The 13,341-nt window shown below is 61.3% G+C and overlaps 5 protein-coding genes across 5 annotated transcripts, besides 14 other annotated features; all 5 read right to left on the minus strand.

Annotated features, from left to right (window-relative positions):
* Positions 1 to 128: 128 nt before the first annotated feature.
* Positions 129 to 3,383, minus strand: Tco025E_07152 (putative protein kinase; the record flags this gene model as incomplete). The annotated part of the gene is made up of 1 exon (XM_029374019.1): positions 129 to 3,383. The coding sequence occupies one exon, from the start codon at positions 3,381 to 3,383 to the stop codon at positions 129 to 131; it is 3,255 nt and encodes a 1,084-aa protein (XP_029225862.1).
* A 218-nt stretch (positions 3,384 to 3,601) lies between these two features.
* Positions 3,602 to 3,662: a microsatellite.
* Positions 3,663 to 3,810: 148 nt separating this feature from the next.
* Positions 3,811 to 3,838: a microsatellite.
* Positions 3,839 to 4,026: 188 nt separating this feature from the next.
* Positions 4,027 to 4,599, minus strand: Tco025E_07153 (small subunit ribosomal protein S9e; the record flags this gene model as incomplete). The annotated part of the gene is made up of 1 exon (XM_029374020.1): positions 4,027 to 4,599. One exon carries the CDS (start codon positions 4,597 to 4,599, stop codon positions 4,027 to 4,029), a length of 573 nt encoding a protein of 190 aa, XP_029225863.1.
* Positions 4,600 to 4,640: 41 nt separating this feature from the next.
* Positions 4,641 to 4,662: a microsatellite.
* Positions 4,663 to 4,730: 68 nt separating this feature from the next.
* Positions 4,731 to 4,778: a sequence feature (A-rich).
* Positions 4,779 to 4,954: 176 nt separating this feature from the next.
* Positions 4,955 to 4,994: a sequence feature (GA-rich).
* A 75-nt stretch (positions 4,995 to 5,069) lies between these two features.
* Tco025E_07154 (putative Qa-SNARE protein) lies at positions 5,070 to 5,468 on the minus strand (the record flags this gene model as incomplete). The annotated part of the gene is made up of 1 exon (XM_029374021.1): positions 5,070 to 5,468. The coding sequence occupies one exon, from the start codon at positions 5,466 to 5,468 to the stop codon at positions 5,070 to 5,072; it is 399 nt and encodes a 132-aa protein (XP_029225864.1).
* Positions 5,469 to 5,575: 107 nt separating this feature from the next.
* Positions 5,576 to 5,615: a sequence feature (A-rich).
* Positions 5,616 to 5,628: a microsatellite.
* Positions 5,629 to 6,103: 475 nt separating this feature from the next.
* Positions 6,104 to 6,124: a microsatellite.
* A 480-nt stretch (positions 6,125 to 6,604) lies between these two features.
* Positions 6,605 to 6,631: a microsatellite.
* A 260-nt stretch (positions 6,632 to 6,891) lies between these two features.
* Positions 6,892 to 11,421, minus strand: Tco025E_07155 (serine/threonine protein phosphatase-like protein; the record flags this gene model as incomplete). The annotated part of the gene is made up of 1 exon (XM_029374022.1): positions 6,892 to 11,421. The coding sequence occupies one exon, from the start codon at positions 11,419 to 11,421 to the stop codon at positions 6,892 to 6,894; it is 4,530 nt and encodes a 1,509-aa protein (XP_029225865.1).
* Positions 11,422 to 11,445: a microsatellite.
* A 17-nt stretch (positions 11,446 to 11,462) lies between these two features.
* Positions 11,463 to 11,499: a sequence feature (GA-rich).
* Positions 11,500 to 11,699: 200 nt separating this feature from the next.
* Positions 11,700 to 11,736: a microsatellite.
* Positions 11,737 to 11,818: 82 nt separating this feature from the next.
* Tco025E_07156 (uncharacterized protein) lies at positions 11,819 to 12,889 on the minus strand (the record flags this gene model as incomplete). Its single annotated transcript, XM_029374023.1, has 1 exon — positions 11,819 to 12,889. One exon carries the CDS (start codon positions 12,887 to 12,889, stop codon positions 11,819 to 11,821), a length of 1,071 nt encoding a protein of 356 aa, XP_029225866.1.
* Positions 12,890 to 12,992: 103 nt separating this feature from the next.
* Positions 12,993 to 13,021: a sequence feature (A-rich).
* Positions 13,022 to 13,076: 55 nt separating this feature from the next.
* Positions 13,077 to 13,127: a microsatellite.
* Positions 13,128 to 13,341: the final 214 nt, after the last annotated feature.

A 13,341-nucleotide genomic window follows, 5' to 3' on the forward strand; every position in this document is an offset into this window, starting at 1 on the left:
AACCTCCCGTAAAAACTTTTCCTACCCGCACCCCTCATTGCGGAGGCTTCCTCTTTTTGTGTTTGTTTTGCTTCGTTCGTTTCTTCTCGTCTTCCAGCCTCCTTCGGGGAGGGGCCGCAGCCGCGCGCTCAGCCGGCGGCGAGGAAGGGGTGGAGCAGCAACTCCTCGCAGCGCGGCCGGTCGTCCGGGCGAATTCGCAGGCAAAGCGCGAGAAAAGCCTCCAGGGCAACAAGCAAACGCATGCGCCGGTGGCGTTCGGCGCAACCCGGCGGGTCACCCGCGCACCGGCGCGCGGCCTCCGCCTCGGCTTCCGTCGCGCCCCCGCCGCCTCGCACCTGCAGACGCCGGCGATTCGGCCACTCCGCCGCCGCTGGGCGGTCCTCCGCGCGTGCCAACCAGCCCCGCGCCGCCTCCGCCGCCCGCACGACGTTTGGCGGCAGCGGCAGCTCCTCGCGGGCGGAGCCGACGCGAAAGAGGACCCTCAGTTTGTCCTTCGCCAAGTGTCGCCATGGGGCGGCGCCCGTCGCGAGCTCCATCACCACGCATCCAAGCGACCACACATCAGCGGCGGTGCCAAGGCGATAGCGCTCAAAGCGAATCATCTCGGGGGCCATGTACACCGCCGTGCCACGAAGCCCCATGATGGCGTCATCGTCGGCAAGAACAGGATACGGGGGTGAGGCCGCAGCCTCGGGGGTTTCCCTGGACGCGGCTCCAGCGGCGGCGCCAGCGGCGGCACCCGCGTGCCACGTCGCAGCTTCATGAAATGCGCCTTCCTTCTGCCCTGGCGGTTCGCAGGTCTCGGACCCCGCCACACTTCGCCGCAGGCGCGTGGAGCACCCAAAGTCCGCAAGCCGCGCATCCCTCTCCTCGGTGACGAGAATATTCGCCGTTTTTACATCCCAGTGGGCGTATCCATGAAAATGGAGAAAGTGCAGGGCCTCGACAATCTGCCGCGTAAAATGCTGCACCTCCTCTATTGAGAGAAGCGTTATCTCAGGCTCTGCAGGCTTCTTCTGGGACGGGGTTGCTGCGGCGGAAAAGCAAAGCGACGTCGCCGTGGAAGACAGGGGTGAGCCTCCGTCACTACTTCCCCCAGTCATCATCACCGTCGGCATCGTCGTCGTCTTCTTCTTCTGCCTTTGCTGCTCAACCCGCGAGGCTGCCTCGGCCGCGGACGACGGTGCGTCCGTCTGCTCCGCCGCTGCCCCCCTGAGGCTGGACACAGAAGCCGTGGACAACCCCAGGGACGTGGCCAGCGGCGGCTGCGCCCTGCTGGAAAGCATGTAGTCCAGCAGTGAACCACGTGGGCAGTACTCTAAATACATAAGAACCGAGTGCCCTCGCTTCTCCGCACCGTGAAAGCCGACGATCCAGGGCATGCCGTGGCGCGTTGCCAGGGTTAACACCTCCAGCTCTAACTCCAACTGCCTCAGCCGAAACCGCAGCCTTGGGTCCTTGGCATCAAATAGGAGCTGCTTAGCCGCGAGCACCTCACCTGTTTCGGTGTTCAGGCACTCGTACACCTTCCCGCAACATCCACCACCCAAAAAGGCGCCAATGCGAAGCTCGCCTCTCCTTCCTGCAAACCCTTGCAGGTGGGGCCCCGTGTTCGGCTCCAGAGGGGGCAGCGGAGCCACAAGAAGACCAATATTGGACTTGGAATTGCTGTAGCCGGTGGCCGCAAGCGGACGTCTACTAGCGTCGCGCCTAAATTCCTGTAAAGACGGCGGAGTTTGCCGAGATGAGGTGGCAGAACCCGTGAACGCTGTGCTACTCGGTGTGGCGGCCGCACTTCGTGGGGGCAGGTTTAGCGGTGGCAGGGTTTGCGTGTCGATGGTGCGCGCGGTACCGTAGGCGTCGTGGTAGGTCAGCGACAACGAGTAGGAGGCGGCACCGTCGCCGCGGGGGCGCACGAAGACGTCATCCACGCGCCGATCATGTTCCTGGGGCACCGCGGCAGGGGATGCCGGCGTTCGTTGCTGGTGCACCCACGACGCATCCCGCCGTGGCGGACAAAAGGCGTCGGCCCTGTCCGTGGAGGAGAGTCTCGTGTTGGGCTGCTCCCCCTCATGACGGCTCCCGGCTGTCGGCAAAGCTGCGGCGGCCTCGGCGTCGTGGCAGGTGGCGGGAGTTTTGGCCTCACAGCGGCCCACTGAGCCGCGCAGCTGTTGCTCTAGTCGCGTCTCCAGGCTGCGCAGCTGCGCCTCAAGCTGCACCGGCCTGGCAGCGCCGCCCGGGAACTCCGCCAGCACGCACTCCTCGCCGTGCCCCGCGGCGGCTTCGGAGGAGGCGCGGGGGTAACTCCAGGTGGCCACAAGCTCGCCGACGCTCTCCTCCATCTCCAACTCACCCAAGTCCGTCGCGGCTAACGCGTCCGCCGCCGCGCTCGCCGCCCGCCCGTCAAGGGAAACGGAAACAGACCTCGACTGGTACTGCCCCACTTGTGAGCTGGCCGCCAAGCTGGCCGCCCGACTGGAACTCGCGCGTGCTGGCCGGGCCACCGCGGAGGCGCCGATCAGGTGTGAGAGGGTTTGCTGCAACGTTCCCCCCGCGACCTCCTCCGTCTCCCCAAACTCCCGCCTCCCGTCTGAGCCACTTCGCCCAGCTGTGCATTCCTCGCCACACGCAAGCGGAGCCTCAGAGACCCCATCCAGCGTCAAGAAGACTGCGGGATTCCATCCAACCTCGCCAAAATGCGGGTCCTCCGCCTCATCACTAAGCGCCGCACCGCTTGAAAAGAGAACTGTGGGCGTATCAACGTCGCTGCTATTGCTAGCGCATTCGCTAGGGCTCCGGTAAAACTGATGGGTGCCAAGCACTTCTTCGGAGGAACCGATTGCCGTCGGCGCCCGCACCGCCGCGGCGGATGCACTGAACTCATTGGCGGTGGCGCAGTTGTGCTGGCGATGTGCGCAGTGCTTGCATTGACGAGAAGGGAGCGGAATCGGAAATGCGGAGTGCGGGGAGGCAGGACGCGGCTGCTGCGGAGAGTCAAGCCTCGACGGTGCAGGTAAACTCCGTTGCTCCGCATCACCGTGCAGGGCTTCGCCGACCTCCGCCACCGTCTCCGGCAGCACGTCCTCCTCCCTACCGGTAGACCATGGCGTCCGCGTGGATGTGCAAACGGCGGCCAAGGCTGCCGAATGGGTCCTATTTTTGTAGAAGCTGCTTTGCTCACGGCTCCTGCCGTGACTGAAGAGAATTGGGGCCCCCTTCCAACGCGGAGATCCCGTCGATACATACACGGCGAGCGCGCCAGCCAGCACCGACACTCCAAAGACGAGCGGAATCGCCGGGTATTCTGCAGAAAGTCTCGCGACGGTGGCACATGCGAGAGCCGCGTAGGAGCGGTACGGCTGGCTGCGCTGATTCGTGTCCATTGGCACCGCCAGTATAAAAACAAAAACAAAAAAAACTGCACTCAGCCACGAGGGAGTCAGGAAGCAAAAGATAAGTGTGTTAAGTGGTGCCCGTAGACAGGTGGGAAGAGACCAGAAGGTCTGCGCGTGTGTACGTGTCGTTGTGTGTTAGATGCTGCAACACCGGCAAAAAAGAAAAAAAACGTGTGAAGGAGAGGAACACAAAATATAAAGTGCCTCTTGCTTGCTTGCTTGCTTGCCTATGTGTTTGTGTTTGTATGTGTGTGTGTGTGTGTGTGTCCAGAGCAGCCGCACCCAACGAATGGGAGCTCCTAATGTGCGGGCGGCCAGAAACAGAAGATCCTTCAGTTGTGGCGGAAAGTTTCTTTATTTGCTTCGGCGGGGGGACCGTTGCCAAAGCAGCAGAAATAACGCAGGCAGGGCAAACGAAGAAGAAGAAGAAAAAAAAAAGAAGACAAAAAGTGAAAGGCACTTCAGAGCGCAACCTCAGGCAGTAGGGGGACGCAGTGGCAGCATGCGGGGGAGTGGGAGAAAAACGCGCCGCAAACGAGAATCAGGAGGCAAAGCAAACAAAAGAAAAACAAGAAAAAAGACATGTGAAGTGTCACATCAGCAGCACCGCTTCTTTTTCCTGTCCCGCGCCTTATTCGTCGTCGTCGCCGCCGGCAGCTGCCTTCTTGGCCGCCTTCCTCTTCACCCGCTTCACGCGCCCCGCGCGGCCGTTGCCGAAGGGCGAGGCATCCGCGAAGGCGATGTGGTGCTCGGAGCTCACGCGGACGATGAATGACGGGATCGTCACAATCTGCTTGGCCACGGCAATGTGGCGCTGCAGAATGAGCACGCGGGCGTGGTGCACGGACTTGGCGAGGCCGCTCTTGAACACCACGGTCTGCAGGCGGCGCTCGAGGATGTCAGGGACGGTGAGGGAGAGGACATAGTCGAGCTTGTCCTTCTCCTCCTCGAGGAAGCCGTAGTCGTGGCAGCGGCGCATGATGGCAGAACCCTCCAGCTGACGGCGAGGGTGGTTCTCAGGCAGCGTCAGCAGCAGACGGGCCGTACGGCGCATCTTGGACAGCGTCATGTTCACGCGCCAGATCTCACGCTTGCAGCGCAGACCGTACTGGCCGCACAGCTTCATCTCGCGGTCGAGGCGCTCCTTCTCGAACGGGCGGCGCGGCGCCTTCCAGACACGATTGAAGTTGTTGTAGTTGCGCATGGTGCTGGATGCCGGACTAGCACACCTCCTGCGGTTGCAATTGTGTGTGTGTGTGTGTGTGTGAAGCAAAAAACCGGCGGAGAAAAGAAGGAAAAAGTAGAGAGGCATGCACACTTTTCTGAGGAACAACGACGAAAAGCGAACACATAAAAAACAAAAACAAAAAAGAAATACAAAAATATATATGTGTATCTCCTGAGCCCCATCAATCAATAACGAAAGGTGTGGTGCAGTTACTTTCTTTTGGAACGTGCCTCCGTACATTGGCCCCCCCCCGCTTCTCTTTGCTCCTTCGCTGTTTGTGTTGTTGTCGTTTCCTTAGCATTCTTTTTTTTTTTGCCGCCGCAACGCACAAGAGGAGGAGGAGGAAGAGGGAACGAAAGAAGAGGGGGAGGCGAGTGTGGACGTCCCCCCGCACAGATGCGCCTGTGTCTCGTCGTTCGTGCTTCCTCCCGCCGCCCCTGCCTGCGCTAGCGCCGAATAAACTTCACGTAGAAGAGGACGATGTCCAGCAGCAGCAGCAGCAGCAGCACGAGCCCCTTCACCGCCCACTCCTTGTAGACGCCTACGCGGATGTCGCGGATCGTCCTTCGGGCGCCGCTCAACTCCTCCCGCGTCCCCTCAACGCCCGCCAGGGTGCGGGCGATGGTTTCCTTTTGCCGCCCCAGCTGCTGCAGCGTCGCGTAGCCCGTCTCGTTGGTCGCCTCACTCGCCCGCAGCGCCCGCAGCAGGTTCTCATTGGTGTCCGCGGCCAGCTGGCTGCTGCGCAGGGCGGTCACGTGTTCATCTCCGCCGCCTGCGGTGCCGCTCTTCATTTTGTCGGCGACGCGGTCCTCCCGCGCCACCGGCTCCCACCCCCCGCGCTGCATCCCCGCCGCACCGCCCCTCTTCCCTGATGAGCTCTGTCACTGGCCGCTAACGCCGCCCTCCCTCCCCTCACCGAGCGAGAACGCGGCCGCAAACGCGGATCAACCCAAAAAAAACAAACAAACAACAACAACAGGAACACACACACAGAAACGGCAACAATAGCAGACGCAGATGCGGCAATAGAGAGAGGGAGGGAAAAGAAACGAGTGCATGCGCACACACACACACATATATATATGTGTGTGTGGGCACACGCACGGAGATTTGCAAATGAGACCTCCGCGTGGAACGACAAACGCCAACCCCACCGAGCCGCGCGGCGAAAGCGCAGCACGCGCCCCCTCCTCCCCCCTTCCAAGTGGCACCAAATTGGAGCCAACAGGCAACAAAAAGAACGACAATAAAAAAATGCGGGAAGGAAGAAAAGAAAAAAAAAGCATGACATGAGGCAATCCGGTCGTCGTTGGGTGGGGAAGAGAGGCAGGTGGGCGGCGTGCAAAGGAAAAGAGAAGGAAATACAAACAACACAACAACAAAAAAGGACTTTCACGAAGGCGCAAAAGAAGCGGCGTTAATCCACCTCCGGCTGCCTTATTCCCGTTTCACGCTGCGCAAGCAGGAGCGAGGAAGGAAGCACACACACACACACACACACCGGGAGAGAGACCGGAAGGGAGGGATATTGCCACGGAAGAGGGAGTTGAAAACAGACACAATGAACAGAAAAAAACAAAACAAACGAAAAAAGGACGACACGAATTTCGCCCCACACGCATCTCTCCGTCTGGCCTTCAGTATTTGTTATTACTATTATTTTTTTTGTTGATTGCTTCTTGCCTCTTTTGGTGCCTCCAAACTGTCGACGTCACACACCCCCCCCCCCCCGGTGCAGAGCAAAGGACCGATGGATACATAAGGCCACAGGAGAGCTGGGGAGGCGACAATGAAAACTTGGCGAACCGGAGAAAACTCGGCGGGCAGACACGCAGCCATGGAGAAAAAAAAAGCATGACACGCGGCAAAGCAAAGGAAGGTCGAAGTATATGACTGGGCAACCAGCGAAGCGGGCTCCCTGTTTGATTGGTTGGCACACGCGCATTCATCTGCTGCTCTCACCACCGCGGCTCTTTCCCTGTTTGTTTGTTTTTTTGTTTGTTTTTTTGGCGCGAGAGGCTCACTTCTGTCTTTTACCACGTTCCCCTGGAACCTCTTGCCCACTGCTGCAGACTTTACAGGCACACACACACACAAGCAACTTCTTCCTCTGGACACACTCCGCGTGGGTGTGTGACGAAACTGAACAAGTACACTCCAAAAGGGTCGTCACAGACGCGCACCTACACACGCACTCCGCAGGGGAAACACACAAAGCAAAAAAAAAAAACATGCAGAAAGGATATTGGGACCGCAGAAAAAAAAAAGTCATTTGCGTCTCGCCGATGCATCGGTGGGTTCAGGACGCGCCGGCGGCGGCGTTGGCGTCTTCGGCAACGTGCCACGGACGGTTGGAAGCCCAGGCGCGTTCCCAGTCTTACTCGGCGCATTGGCTCCTCCTCCCTCGCGCGACGGTACTAACCCCAACGGCGCCTTTGGCGCCCCACTTTGTTGAAAGGAAAGCCGCATACGGGACAGGCGTCTCTGCGGTAGCGGTTGCGTGAGCAAGGCACGGCGAGGTTGCGCACCACTAGCACTACCCGCCGTGGGCGCAGAGGCTTTGGACGGTTTGGAAGGGATGGGCTTAGAAGCTGCATGCACCTCTTCGGTTCGCCGCTTCCACGTCACCTTCGCACCGGCGACAGGGTGGGCCTTGTCACCCGAAGCAGAGCCAGGAGCCGGAGCAGAAGCAGAAGCAGAGGCTAAGGCACGTACAGACCCCTGAGCTGAGGCCGAGGCAGGTGCAGACCCAGGAGCTGAGGCAGGAGCAGGTTCGGTTGCCATGCTGGGAGCTGCGGTCGCGTTCCCAGCGCGGGGTAAGGCGCCAACGACAGTTTTGGGCAAGTTGCCATCATCGGGGCCGCCGGCCTCCTCCGTCGGCTGCAGCTCCTTTAATGTGGACTGTTGCGTCGACTTGGATCGGCTCGACGCGGGCAGTTTCGAGGGGCTGGTGGCGGGCGGACAGCTGAAGCCGGTGCCACGCTTTACGGAGTGGGATAGGGAGGGGCCGCGGTTGGGGGACACGCCCGCCGCCAGCCTTGCCGACGCCGCCGAGGCGCGCATCAGCTCCTGAAGCGCCCGCAGCAACGTTTTGCCGCTGCCAAAGCGGGAACTAAACGACCCCACCGTCAGCTCATCCAACACCTCTGCGTGGGGCCATGTGCGCAGCTCTTCGAGGAAGGTCTCCAAGTTACTATTCCTTCTGCGTGTGGCGCTGAAGCCTGCCCAAGTTTCACCCCCCCGCGTGGTCGTCGTCTTGAGGCTGTCCGCGTCGACGCTGCGCCGCCGCAGCCCACTGCCTCCCATGGAAGTGATTGAAAAGAACTTCACAAACTCATTCATCGTGATATACAATACATCGGGGGCTTCACTGCTGTCCTGCACTGTCGTCGGCTCCTCAATGGCTGCTGTCACGGACGCCGAACTATACATCTCGGAGCGGGTGGCCGCGAAGGCATCCTGCGGATGCAGCCCCGTCAAGCGCTTCCCGCCTGTGCGTATGGCGTTAAAAATCCGCTTTGCCTGCTCATTGGTGAGTGGCTCGCGCATGTGTCGTCCCATGAGTTGCAGTGCAACATTCAGTTGATCAAAGGTAAGCTTACCATCCTTGGTGCGGTTAAGGTTCCGAAAGTTTTGCTGCAAGGAGGTCAGTAAGCCGTAGTTAAACCCCTCATGCAGGCGCAGCAACGCGGGATAGAGCCAAAGTGCATCGGCGACGTTCTCGTCCACGCTGGTCCGCGAAGGTCGTTTCACAGCCGAGCTCAGCTCCTGGCCAAAGTTGATCGCCGCCGTGTCGGCGTTTCCCGGCGTACAGGACAGCACGAGTGAGGAAAGAAGCAGCTTTCCCTCCGGCTTTGCCTCGGTCTGCTTCTCCTGCCCCGCGTCAGCTGGGGCGGCGGGGTCTGTCTCCCGCCTCGGCTCGCCGCGGCTGTCCTTCAGCGAGGTCGCGGCTGATGAGGTGAAGGATGTCATGGCGGCCTCGCTCCCCCTTGTCGGCGGCGGTGCACTCTTCTCGTTATCCCGCACCAGAATCCCAAAGTCCGCGTCGAGCATGACACTCGTGCCGAGCAGCACAATCTCCTCCCCGTCATCGAGCGTCGCCTCGACGAGGTCCACGAGGCCGCCCAGCACCACGTGCCCGCACTCCTCCGAGTCGAGGTACTGAAACAGCGCGTACATGGCGTCGTCCTCCAGCGTGGCCGCCACGTGCGAGAGGGAGCGCAGGACGGAGGCGAAAACGTTGAAGTCCACCTTCAGCAGGCGCCACGGCTCGACGGCGTTGGAGCGACGCAGCGAGTGCGCCACGTCCGAGTCCTGGCTGCGCAGCGTTGACGACTTGCTCCGCGACATCCCCCGCACCGCCTCGGGCGGGAACAGGCCGGCTTTGCTGCCCGCCGCCGCCACCGGCTGGCACTGGCCGTGCGAGAGCGACGACGCCGTCGTCGCCTCCGAGGCGTCGGCGCCGTTGAGGCGGCCAAGCAGGTCATCCGGCAAGTCCATTTCGCCAAAGACGCGCCGCACAATCGCCACCTGAAACGGCAGCAAGTACTGTGACGAAAAACGGGCCTCGAACCTTCGCAGGAAGGAGACGTACCGCACACACGGCACCTCCTCCAGCTCCTCCTGCGGCGCCACAAACTTGCAGAGGTAGTACCAGGGAAGATCGATCTCCAGGACGCTGCGCATCACCTCGCACCACTCGATCTTGTAGATGATCCCCGTTTTTTCATAGTCAGCGCCAACGAACCCAGACAAGAGGGTGTACCGCTTCCGGAAGATGATTTCGGCGAGCTGCATAAGCACATTCAGGCGAGACATCAATTTTCCCTTCACCGATGAGGAGTACGTCGCCGTCGCATCGGCTCCGGCCCCGGCTTCCGCCTCCGTCTCCGCGGCGCCCCCTGCCGCGTGGGTGACTTCACCTCCGCCTGCGGCGTCGTTGGCAGTCTTTTCGGCCGCGCTGAATTTGCCCGCCGTCTCCCCGCCTCCCACGTCCTCCTCGTCACCGTCGCTCTCCCCCTTACCACCGTCAGCCGCCATGATTTCGTGCAGAAGCTCCCTCGTCGTCGCCGCGTCGATCTCGACCTCGTCGTTGCGCACGTACCACGTGTGGAAGACAGGGTGCAATGACCCCTTTGGAAACACCGCGAGCGCTGCCCGGTTGCCTGAGACGCCGCAGTAGTTCGACGCACTGAACACCGTACAGCACTGGCCGTTATGCACGAGCTCAAACCCGGCCTGCACCTCCTCGTGGGAACGAACCACAAGCCGAAGATTATTCAGCCGAAGAAACTCCTCCGTGATGGGGGCAAGGTACTCCACCCCGCATCCACGCTTGCTGGTGCGCCAGTGCTGGGCCCGGTGTCGCAGACCCAACTGCCGCGAGTGGAACTTTTCCACCGGGTCGTTCCAGAGGATATCCACGATGATCTGCTCCTCGTCGGTGATTGTCCCTGCCGTGGGAATGTCTCGCATGCGACCCAGCGACTCGATGCGCTCCAGCGTCACCGGGAGGCGTGGCACCCCGCCGTGGGCGACGAGGATCATCCCGTCGAGGACGGTCATCAGCGGCATCGACTGGTAGCTGTCGACGATGACCTCCAGCAGCCGCTTCGCGTGCTCCATGCCGTACTTGCCGTACACCTCCGTCTCAAAGCCGTACTCCGCGTTGACGCGGGTGTCCTCGTGGTTCCCGCGGTTAATAAACACAAACGACGGAAAGGCGCAGAGAAGCGTAAAAACGTACAGTAGCACCCCCATGCCATTCGAGCCACGATCCACAAAGTCGCCATTAAAGACCAAGTAGCGATGCGGGTTCGGCAGTCCGCCGGTGAGGACAATCGCCTCGCGGAGGTCTTTCATCTGCCCGTGCAGGTCGCCAATCACCACCACGTCACCCCCCTCGGGAATCGTCACACGCTGCACAAGCGGGCGGGCGGCGAGGATGCCGATGGCCATGGATATAATTCGCTCCGCCGTTGCAAACTCCACCACCGCCCCGGACGTGATTGTCTTGGCCAACGCCTCAAACCGTGAGACGGAGATGCAGCCCCTCATAAGGGCCGCGTAGTTAAGGAAATGCTGCGCCGACGTCGTGGTTGAAGTGTCCCGCGGAATGGCGATGTACTCCTTTGTCGCCTGCTTCTCGCGGTACAACTCCAACGCCTGCCACACAAACTTGAAGCAGAGGTCCTTAAAGCGCTCCTGCAGAAAGGTCCTCCGCCAGCTGTTCTGAATGCTAATGAGACGGTCCTTCAAGTGCGAAGGAAAAGACAACGGTCGCCTCAGATACGGTGGGGCGCCTGCAGACGACGGCACGGGGGGGGAAGGCGGCGGCGACGCCATACTGTCGCGCCTCCGCGCGACACCCGCCTGTTTCCTGCAGGCGCGCTCCGCATCCGCCTTCAGCTTGCACGGGCACATGTCCCGCAGGCGTGGAACCACCATTTCCCCGCAGTAGGCGCAGCTCTCCAGCTTGCAGTTGCGTTTGTGCTGTCGCATGCGGGAGGCCTCCACACGCACGTTACATCGCGTGCACTTCACCCACTTCCCCACCTCGGAGCAGGTCGCCAGGTGGGCCGCGTACTCGGAGGCGGGAATCACCATCTCGCACCACTTGTTTTCACACGTGACGAGCCCGCAGCCGTCCCGGTTGTAGCCGTTGATGAGTCCGACGAGGTACGAGAAGGGGTCCTCCGGCTGCCGCTGCGCCACGACGTCGAGCCACTCGTCCATCAGCAGCCGCAGCCGGTAGCGGGAGAGATACGACTCCAGCGAGTCACCGGCGACGGCGTCCATTGCTGCTGCTGCTGCTGCCGCTGCCGTCCACCGGCAAGTGCGAGAGACGGAGAGGGAGAGAGAAAGAAGGAGGAGTGACGGCGAGCCGCAGGACAAAAAAAAAAAAGGGAGGCAGGGGAAAAATAAAATAAGACGCAGTCCGCATTGCACGCCTTCTCGCATCTGCTCTCATTCCCGCTGGCCCTCCTCCTCCTCCGTCTCCGGGATGTGTGGACGCGCGTGCAGCGACGCGCCAAACCGACGTCTATCCGCGCCCTCCTTGTCCCCCCGGCCGCCGTCAAAACAAGAACAATAAAAACAGCAACAACAACAACACGATATTACTTCTTTTTTTTTTGGTTGCGGGACCAATGGGCCCCCTTTTTTATTTCCTTTATTCTTTCATGCGTTTGCTCGTCTAGTGATTGCCGCAGTGTCCACAGCAGGGGCAGAAGTTCAGCACCTGATTTTCCCGCGTGGTGGACGCATCCCACGGCTCCTCAGCGCCGTCCAGAAGACTCTTTAGTGGGACCGGCTCAAAAGACACGTCGACGCCGATCGCTGATGCGATGGCCTGCAGCACCTGCATCTTCTGCGAAGAGTGTTGTTGCGGGTATTGATCGCCGGCGAAGAGGCGGACGCCTTCGCGGGGCACACCCCTCTCCGTGCGACTAGGCGCGTGCGTTGACGCACAGAGGCGGCCCAGCGTCTCCTGCAACTGCGCGGCACTCGCCCCAACAAAACACGTCTCCACTGACGGAGGCGCGCAGTCGCCTGTCGCCCGCGCGAAGCTCTGCGCGAGCAGGGCGATGTGCTCACCGATGAAGTCGAGCCCCTCCTGCACCAGGGGGCTGCGGTTCCCCTCCGTGGAGATGTCGCACGTGTACGGAAGTCGCACCACGACGTGCGAAGCGTGGGCCAGTGCCCCCTGCATCGACGCGTAGCCCGCCAGCCACGCCACCTCCGCCGCAACCCTCGTGGCCGCATCTGCCAGCGGCAGATCCGAGACGTCCAACACCACCACCACCGCCACCGGCCCTGGCGCAGGCACGTCGTGGGCGACAGGCGGCACCTCGCCCGCTGGGAAGTGATGTGTGACAACCACAGCCATCTCACCCCCACCGCGCGCCGTGAGTCGCGTAAACCCGGCAACACCTTCTGCCGGGCCACTGCCAGAAGAAGCAAGAAGGGCCGCCGTGGGCTGCGCGTCGGGGAAGAGGCGCAGCTCATCGTAGACGATGTCGTACACGTTCCACAGCTCCTTCCACACGACCTGACGCAGGTGTCGTTGCAGCTCGGCATCCGCGGCCGCCGCGGGGGTTTCAATGCCCACCTGGAAATGCGGGTAAAGCAGCGGCCGCGCAACGCCGCCCAGGGAGTAGACGCCGGACGGGGGCCGCGTGTTCGTGCGACGAAAACCGCGCAGGTACACCAGCGCCGCCTGCGAGTTCTCCGGCGAGGCGCCGTTGCCTCGGACGCGCAGCAGCATCCGCCCCCTGACTTCCACGGCTTTCCGGCCACCTGAAGGCCTCTGCGGGCGCGGGGCGGGTGTGTTGCCGCGGGGGGAGAGAACTCAGCCGCCACGCAAAGCGAAAAAAAAAAAAACAGAAGAAGAAGAAAAGACACCCCAATGAAGCGCCAAGCGGCACACACAGGGGCGGTGCAGCCCCAGCACGCACGCACACGCACAGGCGCAAACACGCACAGGCGCAAACACGTCCACACGCGTGCGTGACGGCAACAACAGAAAAAAAAAAAAGAGGGAAAAAAGCTCGGAAATCAAAAAGAAGAAAAAAGAAACATGCGTCCCCGTAGGGCAGAGACGAGTGAGCGGGTGCGTGGCACCACGCGTCTATTTCTACCCCCGCACTCTCGCCGCCCCTCGCTTGACTCGGCTGAATGTAACATGAGAAAAAAAAGGATGGTGAGAGCATGAACGGG

Source organism: Trypanosoma conorhini (assembly GCF_003719485.1).
Source record: "Trypanosoma conorhini strain 025E chromosome Unknown Tco_14.4_contig_00530, whole genome shotgun sequence".
Taxonomy (NCBI): domain Eukaryota; phylum Euglenozoa; class Kinetoplastea; order Trypanosomatida; family Trypanosomatidae; genus Trypanosoma; species Trypanosoma conorhini.